This window comes from Heloderma suspectum, chromosome 7 (genome assembly GCF_057233095.1).
Source record: "Heloderma suspectum isolate Gila_16-S chromosome 7, 16-S_ref, whole genome shotgun sequence".
In the NCBI taxonomy this organism is placed as follows: domain Eukaryota; kingdom Metazoa; phylum Chordata; class Lepidosauria; order Squamata; family Helodermatidae; genus Heloderma; species Heloderma suspectum.
In genome coordinates, this window is record NC_139464.1 from 111,545,084 (window position 1) to 111,561,969 (window position 16,886).

Consider the following 16,886-nt stretch of genomic DNA (forward strand, 5'->3'; position numbering starts at 1 on the left):
CCATTGACTTCCATGGGAGAGATTAACTCTCCTCTTGAAATCAGTTGGGACATGAAGCGTGATGCTATATATAATTTTTTGGAAGTAGAGATTACTTTCAAGTAAATTTTGCAGCCTCTAAGTGCTTACCTTTAGCTAGATTGTGCTAGTATATGCTGACTTGAAAGATTTACCCAGGGCTGTCTGTGTGTATTCTGCATATAAGTTCATTTTAAAATTAATGCTACAATCTAACACGGAGCCCGTTGATTCCAGTTGGTGGGCTTACTCAACTCTGTGCTGGATTGTGGGTGGGCTTACTCAACTCTGTGCTGGATTGTGGCCTAAGTGTATTACTTATGTAAATGTATGAATACATTACTTAAAATGTATTCATGGAATAATTACAGTATTTCTGCATAAAGACAAAATTGAATTCTGTGACCTCTATATATCATACAAGCTAAGTCAACTTGCATTTTTTAAAAAATGTTTTGCTTAACTTGTTCTTCTTTTCCTAGTCAGGAGGAGGGCAAGGTGGTCTAGTGAGCCCTTAATTCAGCCACCCCTCTGCATTTTGAAATTTTTCCAGGTATTTTTCACACACTTTCATGCCTCTCTGCAAAGCCATGAGGGCTAGAGACTTGGAGCACAATGCAGCAAGGGTTAGTGTGATTCACTTAAGTCCCGCTGTTTTCAGCGAGACCGCGTGATTATTAATTTTTCCTCAGTTATGCTCACATTTTTTACAAATGGGTTCCTGGGATTCTTGCAAAGAATGCTACATGAGACAGTCCAGCAAGGCCTTCTTATGTCCTAAAGGGGAACTGGAGCATAGGAAGCTGTTTTTGACCAGGTCAGGCTGTTTGTCCATCTAGCCCAATATTGTCTACTCAAATGATCAGCAGCTCTTCACATATCTGGAACTGAAGCTGGGAAGCTTCTGCTTCTCAGAAGAAGCACCTTGGATAGCTTCTTTAGAGTTCCGACTGGTTCTGCCTGAAACCTGGAGCAGATTTACCACCCCACTGACATTGGAACCACCAGCCTCCACTGGACCTTCTGCATGCAAAACATGGGCTCTACTACAGAGCTTTGGCCCTACCCCAAAGGTGGATACTCAGGTTTACTCAACCCAGCTTAGTTATACATAAAATTGTTGAGATATCTTGAAAACATACTCTTGCTTTGTAAAGGTAAAAGCCCATTGGTAGACCACAGGGATTTTTTTTTAAGGCAGTCACACAATGCTGAAATCGGCCCATCTCTGGGGCAGAGCACTCTGCACATGCTGAGAGGTGCACTCTCTCTCTCGCGCGTGCGCTCTAATTTTTATTATTTACCTCATGTGTTTTAGAGATGAGCCCTGACTCATACTGGAGCCTCTTAATTATTTTACTGCTTTTATTTATTTGTGACACTTAGATACCATTGAATATAATAAAATCCCACAGCAGTCCGCAATTTATTTATTTATATATTTATCTGAAGTATTTTTATGCTGCTCCTCATCCTCAGCCAAAAAAGGCTTCCAGGCTGAGCTGACCATATTTCCTTGAGACAAAAATGGGACGGGGTTATGTAATATTCCGTATTCATGAAAAAGTAAGACGATAACAAAAGTTTTATTAGAGAAAGAATCTCTATGAGCAGAATGATGGTAGAAATAACAGTGAGACTCACCCTCCTGGCTCCCACATGCTGAATGGGGCTTAGCGACCGCCTTTTGAATTCCCTGCCACTGCAGACAAGCAAGGGGGTAGCATCTGATCGTCGCTAGCTCAGGAAGCCTGGCCCTGACTGGATAAAGTAAATGGAACTTCCTCTTTCATCACACTAGTAGTGTTACTGCACGCATTGATTCGCATAGAGCCTTATGATAGACGCGTTCAGTTTTTTACAAAAAATTAAAAATGGGACAAAATTGAGATTTATATTAAAACGACGGGACAGTCGGGAAATACGAAAAAAACGGTACTGTCCTGTTTAAAATGGTACGTATGGTCAGCCTACTTCCAGAGCAATTTCCACATAATCAATTAAACATGACAGTCCCTGCCCACAGTCTTACAATCTAAAAAGACACAACACACAAAGAAAAAGGAATGGAGAGGGAAGTGGGGGCGATTATTCTTTTAGCAGGCCTGGTGGAATGTCCTTGCTCTCCTTCTCATCTCCCTCACCTCAGCTATATTATTTTTTTAGCAGTATAGCCATAACAGTCATTGCCAAATGCTAAATGTGAAAAAATTAAGAAATGATACTCAGCTAAAAATGATTTTATTTCAGAATTAAATATCTATTTTAAAACATATCTGAATATTGACACTCATTTGTTTTTCTTCCAGGTGGCTTTTCAGGACAAGATTCAGATAAGTCTGGTGTGTCAATGCATGATATTCAGTGCCTTCTGGATAAAGAAGGAGCATCAGAACTTGTCACAGATGTCATAGTTAGCACCAAAAATGACAGGATATTCTCTGAAGCTATCTTGCTTGGTATTGCATTGCTTGAAGAAGGAAACACGCAAATTCAGGTAATTATTTGGTGTTGCTTTATTAGTTTTATATATCTGTTAATCTTGTTCAAGGAGGAGTCAGTGCATTTTGGGCTGTGTTTGTCTTTCGTTTGCCTTCACTCATCAAGCATACACTTGCTTCCCAATCTGATGCTGATTTCCTCTTCCCCCCTTCCATTATGCTTCAGATCATCCGATTAAATATTTGTTTGGGAGCTTATTTTTTTAAACCATTCAATTTTCTTAAACTTGAAAACATGCTCATGCGATTGTGGGGTGGGGAGGTGGTTGTATGATGTCACAGGCACCAACCAATCAGAGTTGTGCACAGCTGGCAGGACAGGTTTCTCCTGAGCTTGATCCTGCAGGGAAGATTGTACATCTAACCAAAACAGGATGAGTGTAGTTCTGCAGTGGCTTAATAGATCTAATAAGGTACACCCTTAGAGTGAGCACTGGAAAAAAGAGAGCTGGCACCCTTAGAGTGGTGCTTGAGACTGGTCAGGTCCTGTTCCCAGTCCTACTCCTTATACAGTTAATTTTAAGAGTGAATCTCAACTGAACTAGGTCTGAGCTAGCTGTGACCACCCAGGAAAAAGATCTCGGGATTGTGATGGAAAGCTCACTGAAAACATTGCTTTTGGGTGCTTCTAGACAGAGGACACCTGTTGCTACCAATCAGAAGGCACTGTGTAGCTGTTCTGTCTTTTCTTCGTCAGTTAGTTTTTTGTGGAAAGAAAAAAGGCAGATGAAGCAGGGGGGAAATATGGGAGGATTACAAGTGGAAGTCGACATTGCCTGGAAGCCCCCCCCCCCCCCCGTCTTAGAGCATTTCTACTGCACAAGTGGGGAAAAGCATTTTGTTTCACTTTCACTTATAACACCAATTTTCCATGCTCTAAAAAAACTCACCGAAAGTGCTGTTTAAAAACAGAAGCAAAACTGGAGGGTCATGATGTCGTCTAAAGAACCCATAAACAACCATGAGCAGGGAAAGACAAGGGCACAATAAATGCCTCGTGTAGATAAGCTCTTAGCGTTCTGAAACAGTGAAAAAGACAAACCCAATGTTGGAAATTGTTAGGAAAAGGACTGAAAACAAAACAGCAAGTATCATAATGCCACATTTAGAATATCGTATACAGTTCTGGTCACCCTACGTCAACAAGGTATCATAAAGGTGGAAAAGGTATAGAAAACTAAAATGAACAAGGTATGGGAGCACCTTCTGTATGAGGAAAGGAAAGCACTTATTGAACTATTTAGTCCATAAAATTATGAATGGTGTGGATAGAGGGTGTGTTTTTTTCTTCACCTCCCCTTAATGATCTTAGAACTCAGGACATACAAAGGAGCTGATTGGCAGTAAGATTTAGACTGACAAATGGAAGCACTTCACACAACACATCATTTACCTATAGAATTAATGTACTGCCACACATCTGGTGATGGCTGCTAATGTGGTGTTTTTAAAGGAGTGGACAAATTCATGGAGGTCAGGTCTACTAGTCAAGAAGAACCTCTATGTTTAGAGGGAGTATTATTCCTCTGAACACCAGATGCTAGGGGCAAGCAACAGGGGAAGGCCGTCACCTCAGTGGGCTTGTGAGCAGCCAGAGGCATCTGGCTGGCTGCTGTAGGATACAGAATGCTGGACTAGATGGGTCTTGGTCTGTTCCAAAAAGTTATTTCTTAAATTCTGAGTGGTATTAACCATAGAATCATAGAATAGTAGGGTTGGAAGGGGCCTACAAGGCCATCGAGTCCAACCCCCTGCTCAATGCAGGAATGACCATATTTGTTTTCATTGCTATCATTAGAAATAACCAGTCTATCATTTTGTATTTTGCCAGTGGTCACTAGAGGTGAGGAGCAACTTCCTCGTGGCGAACTTGATTTGCAAATCTTGGAAATGACTTGGAAGTACTGTGCAGTACCATGTGAGCTGTGACACAGCTCTCTTTGTTTCTGGCACAAGTCATAGATCACCACCCCTTGAATCTTCTTTTGCAAGGCTGCAATGTATTATTTGTGTGTGTGGTGTTATGATAGTGAAGATGTCCCCATTATTATGTACTGATATCTACATGTTTTTGTTTTTTCCACTTCAGTATTCCTTTTATCAGCAACTGAATGAGCAGAAAAAGTCTGAAAAGTTTTTTAAAGTTCTATATGATAGGCTGAAAACGGCCCAGCAGGAAATCCGATCAACAGTAACAGTAAACACAATTGATCTGAGCAGCAAAAAGAAGGATGATGACAGTGACTTGAGCATATCAGTTCCAAAAAAGAGAGGTAAAGAGAACTAGGGGTGTATTTCATCACCAATAATAATTTCACTGCAGACCCTGAACAATCCGAAGAACATCTTGCTGGAAAACACAGGATAAAAGCACTTCTACATTTGGTGAGGCTGCAGTGATATTTCCAGCCCACACATCAAACATTATATAAAGTTTTATATGCCACTTTCCTATTTCTTAGGCATCCAAGCTGTTCTGATCTTTAAACTGGACTTGGAATGGACAGCCCTTCAAATAGAGGATTGTCCTCTGCGAAGTAGGACATGGCCACCCTAAGAAGAGGCTATGCACACCTCCCCAGAGAGGGAATTCCACAGTCAGGGTGCCACCAATGAGAAGGGAGGGGAACCAGAGTAAGACTTCTGATGACATAATTCATATGGAGATAGTCAGTCCTTCAGGTATCCTAGTCCCAAACAGTTTTAAAGCTTTGTTGATCAATACCAGCACTTTGAATTGGGTCTTGACACCAACTGGTAACTAGTGAAATCGTTGGAGCACAGCTGAAACTGTGATTAAAGAAAACAATCATAAAAATGTCCTACAGTTCGTTGGCTTAAGCCAGATGATATAGCAAGATCTTGAGGTCTGATCTTCAAGAACAATTTTATCACTGGATGAGCTGTTTGTTTAGTTCAAGCCTCAAGACTTGCACCACTTCAGAGTAAAGGTCTGAAGTTACATGACTGAATATTTCCCCCATGGGAAAAGTGCCTACACTTAGAAAATTAGCACATCAGAGAGAAGACTAGGCTTCAGCCCTTCTTAACATCTAGGTTTCTATGTGCAGGGAGTTTCTTGCAATCCCCACATGCAATCGAAAGTGGTACAAGCTAGGAACAGTTTTACCATGTGAGAAGCAGTTTGTCTTGACCAGGCCCCAAAGTGGGGAGTTTCAAATATCCATTGGAGCAAGTGTATGTGTGTTGTGGCTGTCCTTGAAGTGTCACACAGGAAAATCTTAGAGATCATGACTGAGTTCTGTGTGTGTCTTGAGTATGTTTGAGCCCAAGCTTTTATAGATTTTATATATTGTACACTGCCAGAAGCTTGAACTAAACTCATGTTTGTCACCATGAGCTAAAAGGGTTTTACTGTTATACAGATGGTTGGTCTAGTGCTGTGTATTTAAAAAAAAAAATTTCTAGAGGGGAAACCATGCTAGGTTGTTGCAGCAAAACTGACAAAAGCTCTGTTTGCATGTCAGTTTAAGCCAGGAATCCTTCCTTATCAAACCACAATGTGCATTTTTCACCCCTGCTTTGCTTCTTGCATGAGCAAATAAATGAAGTAGGCATGGATAGTGTGATGTCTGAATCCAGGATTATGTTTTATTGTGTCCAAACAAGGCAGGATTGTAAATCAATTTTAAACCAGAGTTTGGTGTTGGCTTATTTATTTATTTATTGGGCATGTTCACACGACGTGCTAACCTATGATGGGTGACTAGCCATGCACTGCGCGGGTTGCCTGCGAACAACCCACAGCGCATGGTTAGCGTGCTGGCCAGATGACTGGGCAAACAACCCATGATGCGTGGCTTGTTTCCCCCCTCAGTTTACCACCCAGCATCCCAGGGACTTAGAGGCAGACCCATCTTGTCTGCATCAAGTCCCCCTTCCCAGCTCTGATCACGATCCTGACTGTGATCGGAGCCCTTTTAAAAAATTTTCCTGGCCCCATACCAAAAATCGGCTGGGGGTCAGGGGGACCAGGAAACAAATTGCACTCCCCTGTGCCTGGGAACATGTGCAAATGTGTGTGTGTGTTTTAAATAATTAAAGCACCCCTGTGCCAAAAATTGGCTGGGGCAACAGGGTCCATGGCAGGGGGTTGGATTCCCCCCCAAGCCGATTTTTGGCAAGGGGTGCTTTTAAATTTCAATACAACTCTATGGAGCTGATCAGGTTCACACGACATGCTAATGCTTCATGGGCAGCCACCCATGATGGGTTAGCATGCTGTGTGAACCCAGTGATTTTATTTCTGAAGCCAACCAAAGCAGTTTACAAATGTTCAGAAAATAAAAACCACAATCAAATGAAAACATAGTAAAACATTAAAAATAACTTTGAAAGCCATAAGAAGAATTTTAGAAGCCAAGTTAAATTATGAGTCTTCACCTTCTTTCTGAGCACAGAGAGAGTGGGGTCCAGTCGCAACTCCAAAGAGAGTGCGTTCTAGCATTTGAGAACAACAGAGGAGAAAGACCTTTCCTGTCTGCCCGACAAGCAGGCCTCTGCAAGCGAGGGTATCTTCAAAAGGGCCTCTCCTGCTGACCTTAATAATCGAGCGTACCAAGATAGGCTTACAAATCCTAGCTTGTTTGAGCACAATAAATGATAATCCTGGATTCAGACCATGCTAAGCTATCCATGCCTGGCTTGCTTACCCACTTGCGCAAGCAGGAAAAGAAAACAGGAATGCATGCTCATTCACACTGCAGTTTAATAAGACAGAATTTCTGGCTTAAAGAGATGTGCAAATGCAGCCTTTGTCTTGTAGCATCTTAAACAGCAACACATTTATAAAGCCTAAGCTTCTCATGGACCAGACCCAACTTCATCAAATGCAGGGTCCACAAAAGCTTTTGCCATAATAAATTCTAGTCTTTAAGGTGCTATGAGACTGTTGCTTTTTTTAATGATACACCAAGAAACCAATGCCAGCCTAGAAAACCCTGAGGGCTCACTTCAAATTCTAACTAACCAGAGGCAATGAGCAGTATCCAGTGCTGTATCAGCGCTAGCAGAAACCAATGCTAGTGCAATGTCATTAGCATTTACCGGACAAAGGGGAAAATGGGCAATTTGCCACTGAATTTCAGCAGTGCGGATTGAAATTCAGTGACAAACTACTAGGAGTGTACGAAAGTCACTTACCTGGTCTCGCAGCTTGCTTCGCGGTGGGGGGAAGGCGCTTCGCTGCTCCCCCCGAAGTTCAGGCTGGGGGGGGAGGCTTCCCGCCTCGCCCGGCCGAAATTCAGGCTGGGGGGGAGGCTTCCCGCCTCGCTCGGCCGAAATTCAGGCCGGGGAGGAGGCGCCTCGCCTCGCCCGGCCACGAAATAAAAAGTAAAAAAAAAAAAACGCCCCCGTGATAGGCTACGTGACAATTTACGTAGCCTATCACGGCTAGATTTGCAAAGTCAGCCGTGATAGGCTACGTTAATCGTCACGTAGCCTATCACGGGTGACTTAAAAAAAAAAAAAGCGCGTACGCAAATGGCGGCCCCCATAGGGAGCCGCCATTCGTGTTCCTTATTTGGTCGCTGTAGTCTACGTAAATCTTTACGTAGACTACGGCGAAAATAAGGGCAATGCAAATAGCGTTGCCCTTATTTTCGCCGTAGTCTACGTAATCTTTACGTAGACTACAGCGACCAAATAAGGAACGCGAATGGCGGCTCCCTATGGGGGCCGCCATTAGCCGTACGTGCTTTTTTTTTTTTTAAGTCACCCGTGATAGGCTACGTGATGATTTACGTAGCCTATCATGGCTGACTTTGCAAATCTAGCCGTGATAGGCTACGTTAATCGTCACGTAGCCTATCACGGGGGGGGGGTTACTTTTCTTGGAATGGTGGCGGCGGCAGCCGGTCGAAAGACCGGCTGCTGCCCCTGCCCCTGTCGAAGACCTGCCGAACCGCTGCTGCGACCCGCCACCGGGAGCAACATTCGGGAAAGGTAAGTCCCATCCCGGGGGGGGGGGCGGAGAATTTCTCCCCGAAACTACTTCAGGGGGCCGAATACGTTGGCACTCGGCCCCCCAAAGTTTCGGCGAGAAATTCTCCCCCATCCCTACAAACTACCACTTTCCCCCCATGCCTAGCAAGCACTAATGCCGTTGCACTAGCAGTGGTTTACACTAGTGCTGTGACAGCATTGGATACTGCCCAGTATCTACAAGGCCCTCATGTTGTCTGTAGTTGCCTAAGGCCCAGAAAGTGTTTGCAGAATCCCAAAAGTTTAGGGCCAAGATGCATTTATTTATCAAAGTGTACTGTCCTCCATGTCCTCACAACAACTCATTGGTAGCTCACCTAGTTTGGAAAAATATTTCGTTGCACACACACACACACACACACACACCCCACACACAAACCCCAAATTTATATTTCATTATCATTATGCATGTATTATCTCATCTGTAGTAAGAGACTCAAATCTGCATCTGAAAGAAGGAATGAAAGGCCAATTAACAGAAGCCTCTACGGCAACATCCAAAGCTTACTGTGTGTACCGCAGAGAAATGGACCCAGAAATTGATCTTATGAGTGCAGGAACAGATGCCGGAAACACAGAAGAAAAATCTTCAGAAGAAATGACAATGAGCCCTGCCATTGTAATCATGCAACCAATATTGAGGTTTCTTCAATTATTATGCGAGAATCACAATCGAGAACTCCAGGTATGCTGCTGAGCGGGCTTTTTTTTAGCCCTAACCTTGCAAAGAGAGTAGCAGCCATAGTAGAGTAAAAGTAACACAAGTGCAGGTGGGTGGGATCCCTTTTGTATGAGCAGGTCCCAAAATCTGATAGAGATTTGGAAAGGGAAAGCTATATTTTATGTGATTTTACAGACCAGGTCTTCTTTCCTTGATCTCATTGAAACTTAAATACTAAACAATTTGCAATAAACCATGTCAATAGATTTCAGTATCCAACAATAGCATATGTATGAACATCCAAAGCCGTCCTACACTGCGTCAAACCAATGGTCCATTTAGTCCAGTGCTGACTGCTTTGACTGGCAGTGGCTCTCAAGAGACTCAGGCAGGATATTTACCACCTTCTGCTGCCTGGTCGAACATATGAAGTTCATTTATACTGACCAGGTTTGCATGACACGACAGCCCACCATGGCTCAATTTACCACAGGGATTGGACTCGATGGTCTCGTAGGCCCCTTCCAACCCTACTATTCTATGATACCCACGGGAGCTGTCACATTGTGCTGGGGGCTAACAGGCGTCATTTATGCATGGCACCTGCAGGTGTCTGGCTTGCCGTGGCTTTTTGTGTTGTGCAAACCCAAGTGGCAGGGGTTGTTTGAGGGTTAGACAACCCTCAATCCATGGCTTGTTGTAGGGTTATTTGAGGGTTGTCTAACCTCAAAACCACTCCTGCCAAAACAACTCCTGCCAACTGGGTTCACGCAATATGACAAGCCACAGCAAGGCAGGTGCCTGTGGGCGCATGCAAAAATGACGCCTGTGGGTGCCCAGCATGACAGCCCCCGTAAGTAAATTAAGGCATGATGGGCTGTCATGATGGGGGAACTGGCTCATTGACTTATACCAATATGGTCAGATCAGTATGGTCTACTCTGATTTGCTATGGCTCATCAAGGTCTCAGGCAAAGATCTCCCCCAGTTCTGCTAGATCATTTTAACAGGAACTGCTGGTGGGTTGAACCATGGACCTTTTGCACGTGAAGTGTCTTCTGACAGTGAGCTATGGCTTAAGAATTTAACTGTGGATGAAGGCCCCAAATTCTGTCTAGCAAATGTTCAGACCAAATAACAAACCTGCTTCATTACTATGGCTACAAGTCAGCACTATATAAATACGTTGAAGGTTGCATCTTGTGCACATTTACTTGGCTGTAGGTCTCACTGGACTCCAAGTAAACTTGCTTAGTCCTTTCAATCTACTTGAAAGTGAATATAACAATGTGCTGGATTTGTTGCGCTTATAGTTTTAAGGTCAGTGGATACTTTCACAAGCAATGTAAAGAAATCCTTTTAGATATGTAAGTGTTTAGAATTGTACATTTCGGTAATGCAGTGTATTAACATAGGTAACAGTTTTTAATTTTAAAAAATCAGTGATATTTCTCCATAAATATAGCTACTTAATTTGAATGACTTTAATATTTGTATTTTCTGTCCTAGAAATTAATTTGGAGGAGAGTTATGGTTATGAAAGTCAGCTGATTTGGCTTGGTTTGTTATACCTAGTATTTCAGTGTTCGAATATTGACTCACTCCAGATATCACGTAAACCCATGGTTTAATCTTCCAATTGTGTAACAGGCAAACCATGGTTGAGAGCTGCTTGTCTGCTTTTGTTTTCCGTCTGTTTAGCACCTAGCTTCAGATCATAGCTTCACTGTTGCCTCTATAGTACAACAGCCTCTAGAGATGGAGCAGTGGCCATAACAATGCTTTGTCAATGCAGACATCATGCCAAGTTTTAGTTAGTACAAACCATGGCAGTTCAAATATTGAATAGTTAACACTGACGCTTCAAAGACCATGGTTTGCCATGATGTCTGAACTGAGTTGATATGTCTAGTACAGGGGTGGGCAGAAGGTAGGATTCCAAATGTTTTGGACTTCAAGTTCCAGAAGTTGGACTTCAAGTTCCTGCCAGCCTGACCAATGGTTGGGAATTCTAGGAGCCAGACTCCCAAACATCTGGAAATCTACCTTCTTCCCACCCCTGGTCTAATATTATGCATGCATATTGCTATTTTTCCTTCTTTTTTCCAGAATTTTTTAAGAAATCAAAACAACAAGACCAACTACAATCTAGTGTGTGAGACACTTCAGTTTTTGGATTGTATTTGTGGAAGTACAACAGGTGGGCTAGGACTTTTGGGCCTGTACATCAATGAGAAGAACGTAGCCCTGGTGAACCAAACACTCGAAAGCTTGACTGAATATTGCCAAGGCCCATGCCATGAAAATCAGGTAGCTTAAACCTCCAGTGAAGAATCTTAGCTGGATTTGTATAACACGGATCTGTAATACAAAACAATAGCAGTGACCTAATTAATAACATCGTACCATTTGTGCTTCATTTCTTTATATTGCTGGAAATGCTATTATAAACCCAGGTCTGTAAGAAGCCAGAATTTGTTTAAATTAAACCAGGCTTTCTTGGATTTGTTATCAATGAATATTGGTAATGGGTATTAAAGTTCAAGTCTCTAATACTTGCATTTATCCTTAGATGTTCAGCTATTTGTAGAGTCGCTAGATTTCAGCCCAGAAACCCACATTCGCCTTTCATGCTAAAGATATAGGAGGAGATTGTGCAGCTGTTGGGCATCCCTTGGTTCCCTGTTCATCCTTCTCTGCCTGCTGTGAGGCAATATGATAGTCCTAATTGTCTGCCCATAATCTATGATCTCCCTCAGAGGCCCTGTTGTGTGTCCCACTCCCACACCACGAAGAGAGACTAGGTTGCTAGGTATACGAGACAGGGCCTTTTTTGTAGGAGCACTCTGATTGTTGAACTCCATCCCTACTGAGTTCTAGGGCTTCTCCACACTAGGCTTTTTTATCCCACAACTTACCAGGGCTTCTGCTTCCAAATTCTTTGCAGGATTAAGATCAGTTCCTCACATGGTCTGACATGGGCTTTTCCCCGGGACTTCTTTTGCCTACAAGTTCTACGTGTGTCATTATACAGCCACTAGGTAGCGTTGTGATATAACGGAACTATGCAATTTCACATGGCCATTAAAGCAGAATGGCATTTATTACCGCATTATCCCCAATCTTTTAAAAACTGGGATAAAGGTTTTATCAGAATTTGCGGGAGACGCCCTGGTGTTTGATGACGTCATGTAAAGGACCTGCAAACTTCCATGAACGACCAATCATGAGCATGCAATAAAAGCCTCATGTTGAAATGCTCATAGACATGCTATAAAAACTGTACTGTTTTGCCAGGCCTTTGGTGGATTGTAATATTGCTAGGCTTCCTTTTGAATAATGTTTTATTTTTTGAATTAATTTTGTTATGACTTTATTGTATTGTGTTTTTTTAATTGTACATTGCTTTGAGGGCAGAAAGGAGATGCAGAAATATTTTTAATAATTAAAATAATAATAAATAAATACGGCAAGCAGAGGAGGGAGAGTAGACAGACCAAGGAAAGAATATGTGGGAGGCACAGCAGCTGCAGAATCTTCAATGCATTGTTAAAGGTCAAATCAGGTTTTCCAGATGGCTACTTGGCAACTCTAGGAATGGGGTGTGGGAGAACCACCCACACCAAGACTCTGCAAACCCATTCATAGATACACATTGCTAATCACATCATCTTTGCTCCTATCCCAAAGTGCATGTATGGACATGTGTGCATATATTAAAATGTCCACGACAATAAACAAATATGGTGGCATCCAAAACAGTGTTGCTGTGCTTGTTTAACTTATGGAAGATATTTTTATATATGTGCATGCATGTTAGCATAGAAGCAAAGTTGGCAGCAGGATCTATAGGTGGACTTCATAGAAGCAAAAGGAAAGGAAAGAAATCACCTTTTTTCAATTAAACCAATACCAATGTCTCTTAGTTTTCCTCGTAATAATCTTCCAACAGCTGTCTTGGTTATGCTGTAAAGAATTTAGCAGTTTATAGTTCCAAGAATTCTCAAGCTTATAGATTTTGACGGTTTGGATTTACACCTTTGGGCAGTGCAGAAGCATAATACGATTTTACAAAAATGCTTGTTTTTATGTAAGCCCCAAAAGAGGTCCAACAGAATTACTGTCCAAACTTGTAACACAGCGTGTAATGTACCAAAACAATTTTCATGATGCTAAACATTCTCACGTTTCAAAGGAATATATATTATGGGCATTATCTAGACAAAGTTGACCACTTGTAACCCCATTCATCTGAAAACGAATGTGATTTAAAAGTCCTTAACTTGGGCAAGATCATGCCCAAAATACAGTATAGTAGACAGATTGATACAATATCACAGAGAAATAGATGGTAAAACCTCCAATACTGCCAAATACTTCCATGAGAATATTGATAATTATGATACTTAGCATTTCTACAGTGCTCTAAAGTATTCAGAGCAATTCCTAAATATTATTTCAGTGATCTGGAGGGGAGGAGTGGTGATATCAGTGCAAGACCCTCTGTACTGCTCAGTGCTACAAAGTTGCGGATCAAGCCGTTAGATGGAATTTGTTAGAGCTGCTGTGGAGGAGATAGCATGACATCAGGCCTAATCCACATAACATATGGGGAAAGGGTGGTTAAGACTGTTGCAAGTAGCTTTTTTCAGGTCTGGGTGGAGGATGTGCATGTGTTCAACACATGTTCAGATTGCAACACAGCAAAACTTTTCAAAAGTGGATTAAATTCAGATATACTGCCTTGGTAATAAGCATGAGATTGCAAGACCATTTCAACATCTGCAAATCAACTGAAAAGTTCTGTTTGTATCAACTTCAATCTAAAAGGAAAACTGGATTGACCCTCAGTTTCCTAATTATTTGTGGCTTTGGATACATGCACCTTTTAAATAATAGAAGCTCTGGGGTGAGTCAGACTTCTGTTCAGGAACTGGATTGAAAAACTAACAGTACCACCTGTGTCCCCAGGGGCTAATTATATAGGGAAAGCTTCCATATGTCTGAACATCTGCATTTTTTGTATGCAGTATTGTTGTTTTCAATTATTTCTATTTTCCAGTCCTGCATAGCTACACATGAGTCCAATGGCATAGACATTATCATTGCCCTGATCCTAAATGATATCAACCCTCTTGGAAAATACCGTATGGACCTTGTGCTTCAGCTGAAGGTATGCCATTTAATTACAGACTCATTTAGGGCACGATCCAGGGAATCCTGGGAGTTGTGGGACTTTTTTCTGTTGAAACGTGCATAGGATTGTGCCTTTAGGTACTTGTGGCCCAGGCCAATGAGCCACTGGGCTTGCATAGTAGCTCATAGAGCTGGACTTAAGGGTTGGTCTTTTGTCTCAAAAACTCACAACTTCGGGATGAACGCTGGTAGCAGGCCTCACCCTATGCCCACTGGTGGCACATCGACAATCCTAATTTGTTCATTATTAACATTTATATGCCACCTTATTTGCTAAGAAGGCACATAAAAGCGATGCACAGCAATTAAAAAAAAAGCAAACCCATAATACAATAAAATACAAGAACCGTTGCTGGTACAACCACCAGGGAAAGAGCCCTTTCAACGGTGGTGCCTCAAGTTTGGAACATTTTCCCGTAAGTTTAGGGAGACACTTTCTCCAACATCATTCCAGCACTAGGCAAAGAGCTTTTTATTTTCCCAGTCTTTGAACTCTGACTGAGCAGGTTTAACTATATCATGGATTTTTGTTTGTTTGTTTTTAGTCCTTCTGCCGTTTTATAGATCTGCTGCTTTTAGGTTTTTACTTTTTATTGTGTTGTATTGTATTTCTAATTATGTTATGTAACTAATCCTGAAAATCAATTGAAGTTCAGGATATAAATTCTGGTAAATAAATAAATACTCACACACATACACATTCAGATGGAATAATTGTTCCCATTATAATTTTGTTTGTTTGTTTGTTTGTGACGCTTATATACCACTGAATATAAGAAAATCCCTCAGTGGTTCACAATAAATATTGAAATATATTTAAACACAATATTAAAAACACTTCCAACTACAGTAAAAAACAATTCAAGGGCCAGTACAATGGAGCAGCATAATCAATTTACTTACAGCCCAGGGAAGCCTGAGTGGACAAGTGTGTTTCAGGAGGCATTTAAACGATGTCACATGTGCTGCCTCCCGAACTGCATGAGGGAAGGTTTTCCAGAGGGTGAGTGCCGCTGCTGAGAAGGCCCTCTGTTGGGGTACTTCATGGCGACATTCTGTTCGTTTTGGAATGACCAGCAAGGCCAGCATTATATATAAAACTAACATAGCTATGTTATCTAATTAAGCTTTATAAAATGTGTTGGTATAAAAATTATCCCTTTAATATAAAGGGATACATTAGATCTTTTTCACCATCACATCCACTTCGCAGTACATATAAAGCTATTTTTCAAACTATCACCTTAGATTAAGGGTGGGCAACTTGTGGCCCTCCAGATGTTTCGGCCCACAATTCCCACCATCCCACACTAATGGCTATGCTGGCTAGGATTGATGGGAGTCGCAGGCCAAAACATCTGGAGAGCTACAGATCACCCACTGCTGCCTTAGATAGATGTGTTAGTTTTATAGACATTGATGTAGCTCTCTTGCCTCTGGAATACTTTCTGCTATAGGCATCACAGCTTGTTTTTGGTTTCTCCATCTAAGCATGACTATTTAAGGGCTATTATGCATTTGCCATTGATTTTAAAAAGCAGTCTCATTAACTTGCCCAGTGTTCCTGAGCTAATTCTTCAGTCTGGTATCTACAAGACCAATCTTTCTCAACCATTGTGTTGCCCTACATTGCTTTTATTGAGAACGAAAAACATGGTCCCCAAAATTAATATCTGATATATATCTGAAAAACATTCATTTTTAACTGTGGAGACAGTACACTGTTGTTTTTTTAATCCATCCTGAGATTTCAGAGTTTGACTGACAAACTTGGTAATCTAACTATACTCTGCTTTAAAAAAAGACGTGTGTCATGGTTTTTGAGTCAAAAGCCATTGGGCATTAAAATAGAAGGTAGAATTGTACAAATCTCCCCAAGAAATTAGGATTTCACTTTGAAATTTAGTGGTAACTTGGATCCAGTGTGAATGTAATGTATTTTTAAGCGAATGATTTAATGAATTGGTCAAAAGGTAGATGATTAAGTAACTACATATCTTTAATTAGTAGACAGCCCTATTAACCACCAGTGCAAATATAATCTTCCCCATCTCCTAACTATGGTGCAGGTTCATGTATTCCCTTTTCCTCTCTCTTCTCCTCTCAGGCATTAATTCTCTCCCTTCTTCCCTTTTCAGAACTCATCATGGTGGAGCATTATGTTGCCAGTGCTAACCATAGTTAGCTTTAATGAAAGTTTACAAAGCTGGTCCAAACTGATTGAAAATTCAGGGTTTAAGCTAACCATGGTTAGTGTAAACATCCCTGCATGTGTGCAGGTTCACCATGGTTAGACGAAATGAGAAGGGAGGGGGGAAATTGCACATGAGAGGGCAGGAAGGAGGGGCAGGCATTATGTAAGCCAGGCTAGGGAACATGTGGCCTTCTAGATGTTGTTGGACTGCAGCTCCCATCAGCCCTAGTCAGCATAGCCAGCGATGAGAGATGATGGGAGTTGCAATTCAGCAACATCCAGAGGGCCACATCTTCCCCACTTCTGGTGTAAG

At 41.8% G+C, this 16,886-nt stretch overlaps 1 protein-coding gene across 10 annotated transcripts in view; it reads left to right on the top strand.

The window, feature by feature from the left end:
* The window catches only part of ITPR2 (inositol 1,4,5-trisphosphate receptor type 2), a 351,496-nt gene that overhangs the window by 228,959 nt on the left and 105,651 nt on the right, over positions 1-16,886 (top strand). For all 10 annotated transcript variants that reach the window (XM_084811532.1, XM_084811531.1, XM_084811533.1 and 7 more), the window contains 5 exons: positions 2,328-2,515; positions 4,609-4,792; positions 8,951-9,207; positions 11,293-11,493; positions 14,246-14,356. In XM_084811532.1, the coding sequence (XP_084667658.1) occupies positions 2,328-2,515; positions 4,609-4,792; positions 8,951-9,207; positions 11,293-11,493; positions 14,246-14,356 (941 nt within the window). The remainder of the gene's footprint in view (positions 1-2,327; positions 2,516-4,608; positions 4,793-8,950; positions 9,208-11,292; positions 11,494-14,245; positions 14,357-16,886) is intronic.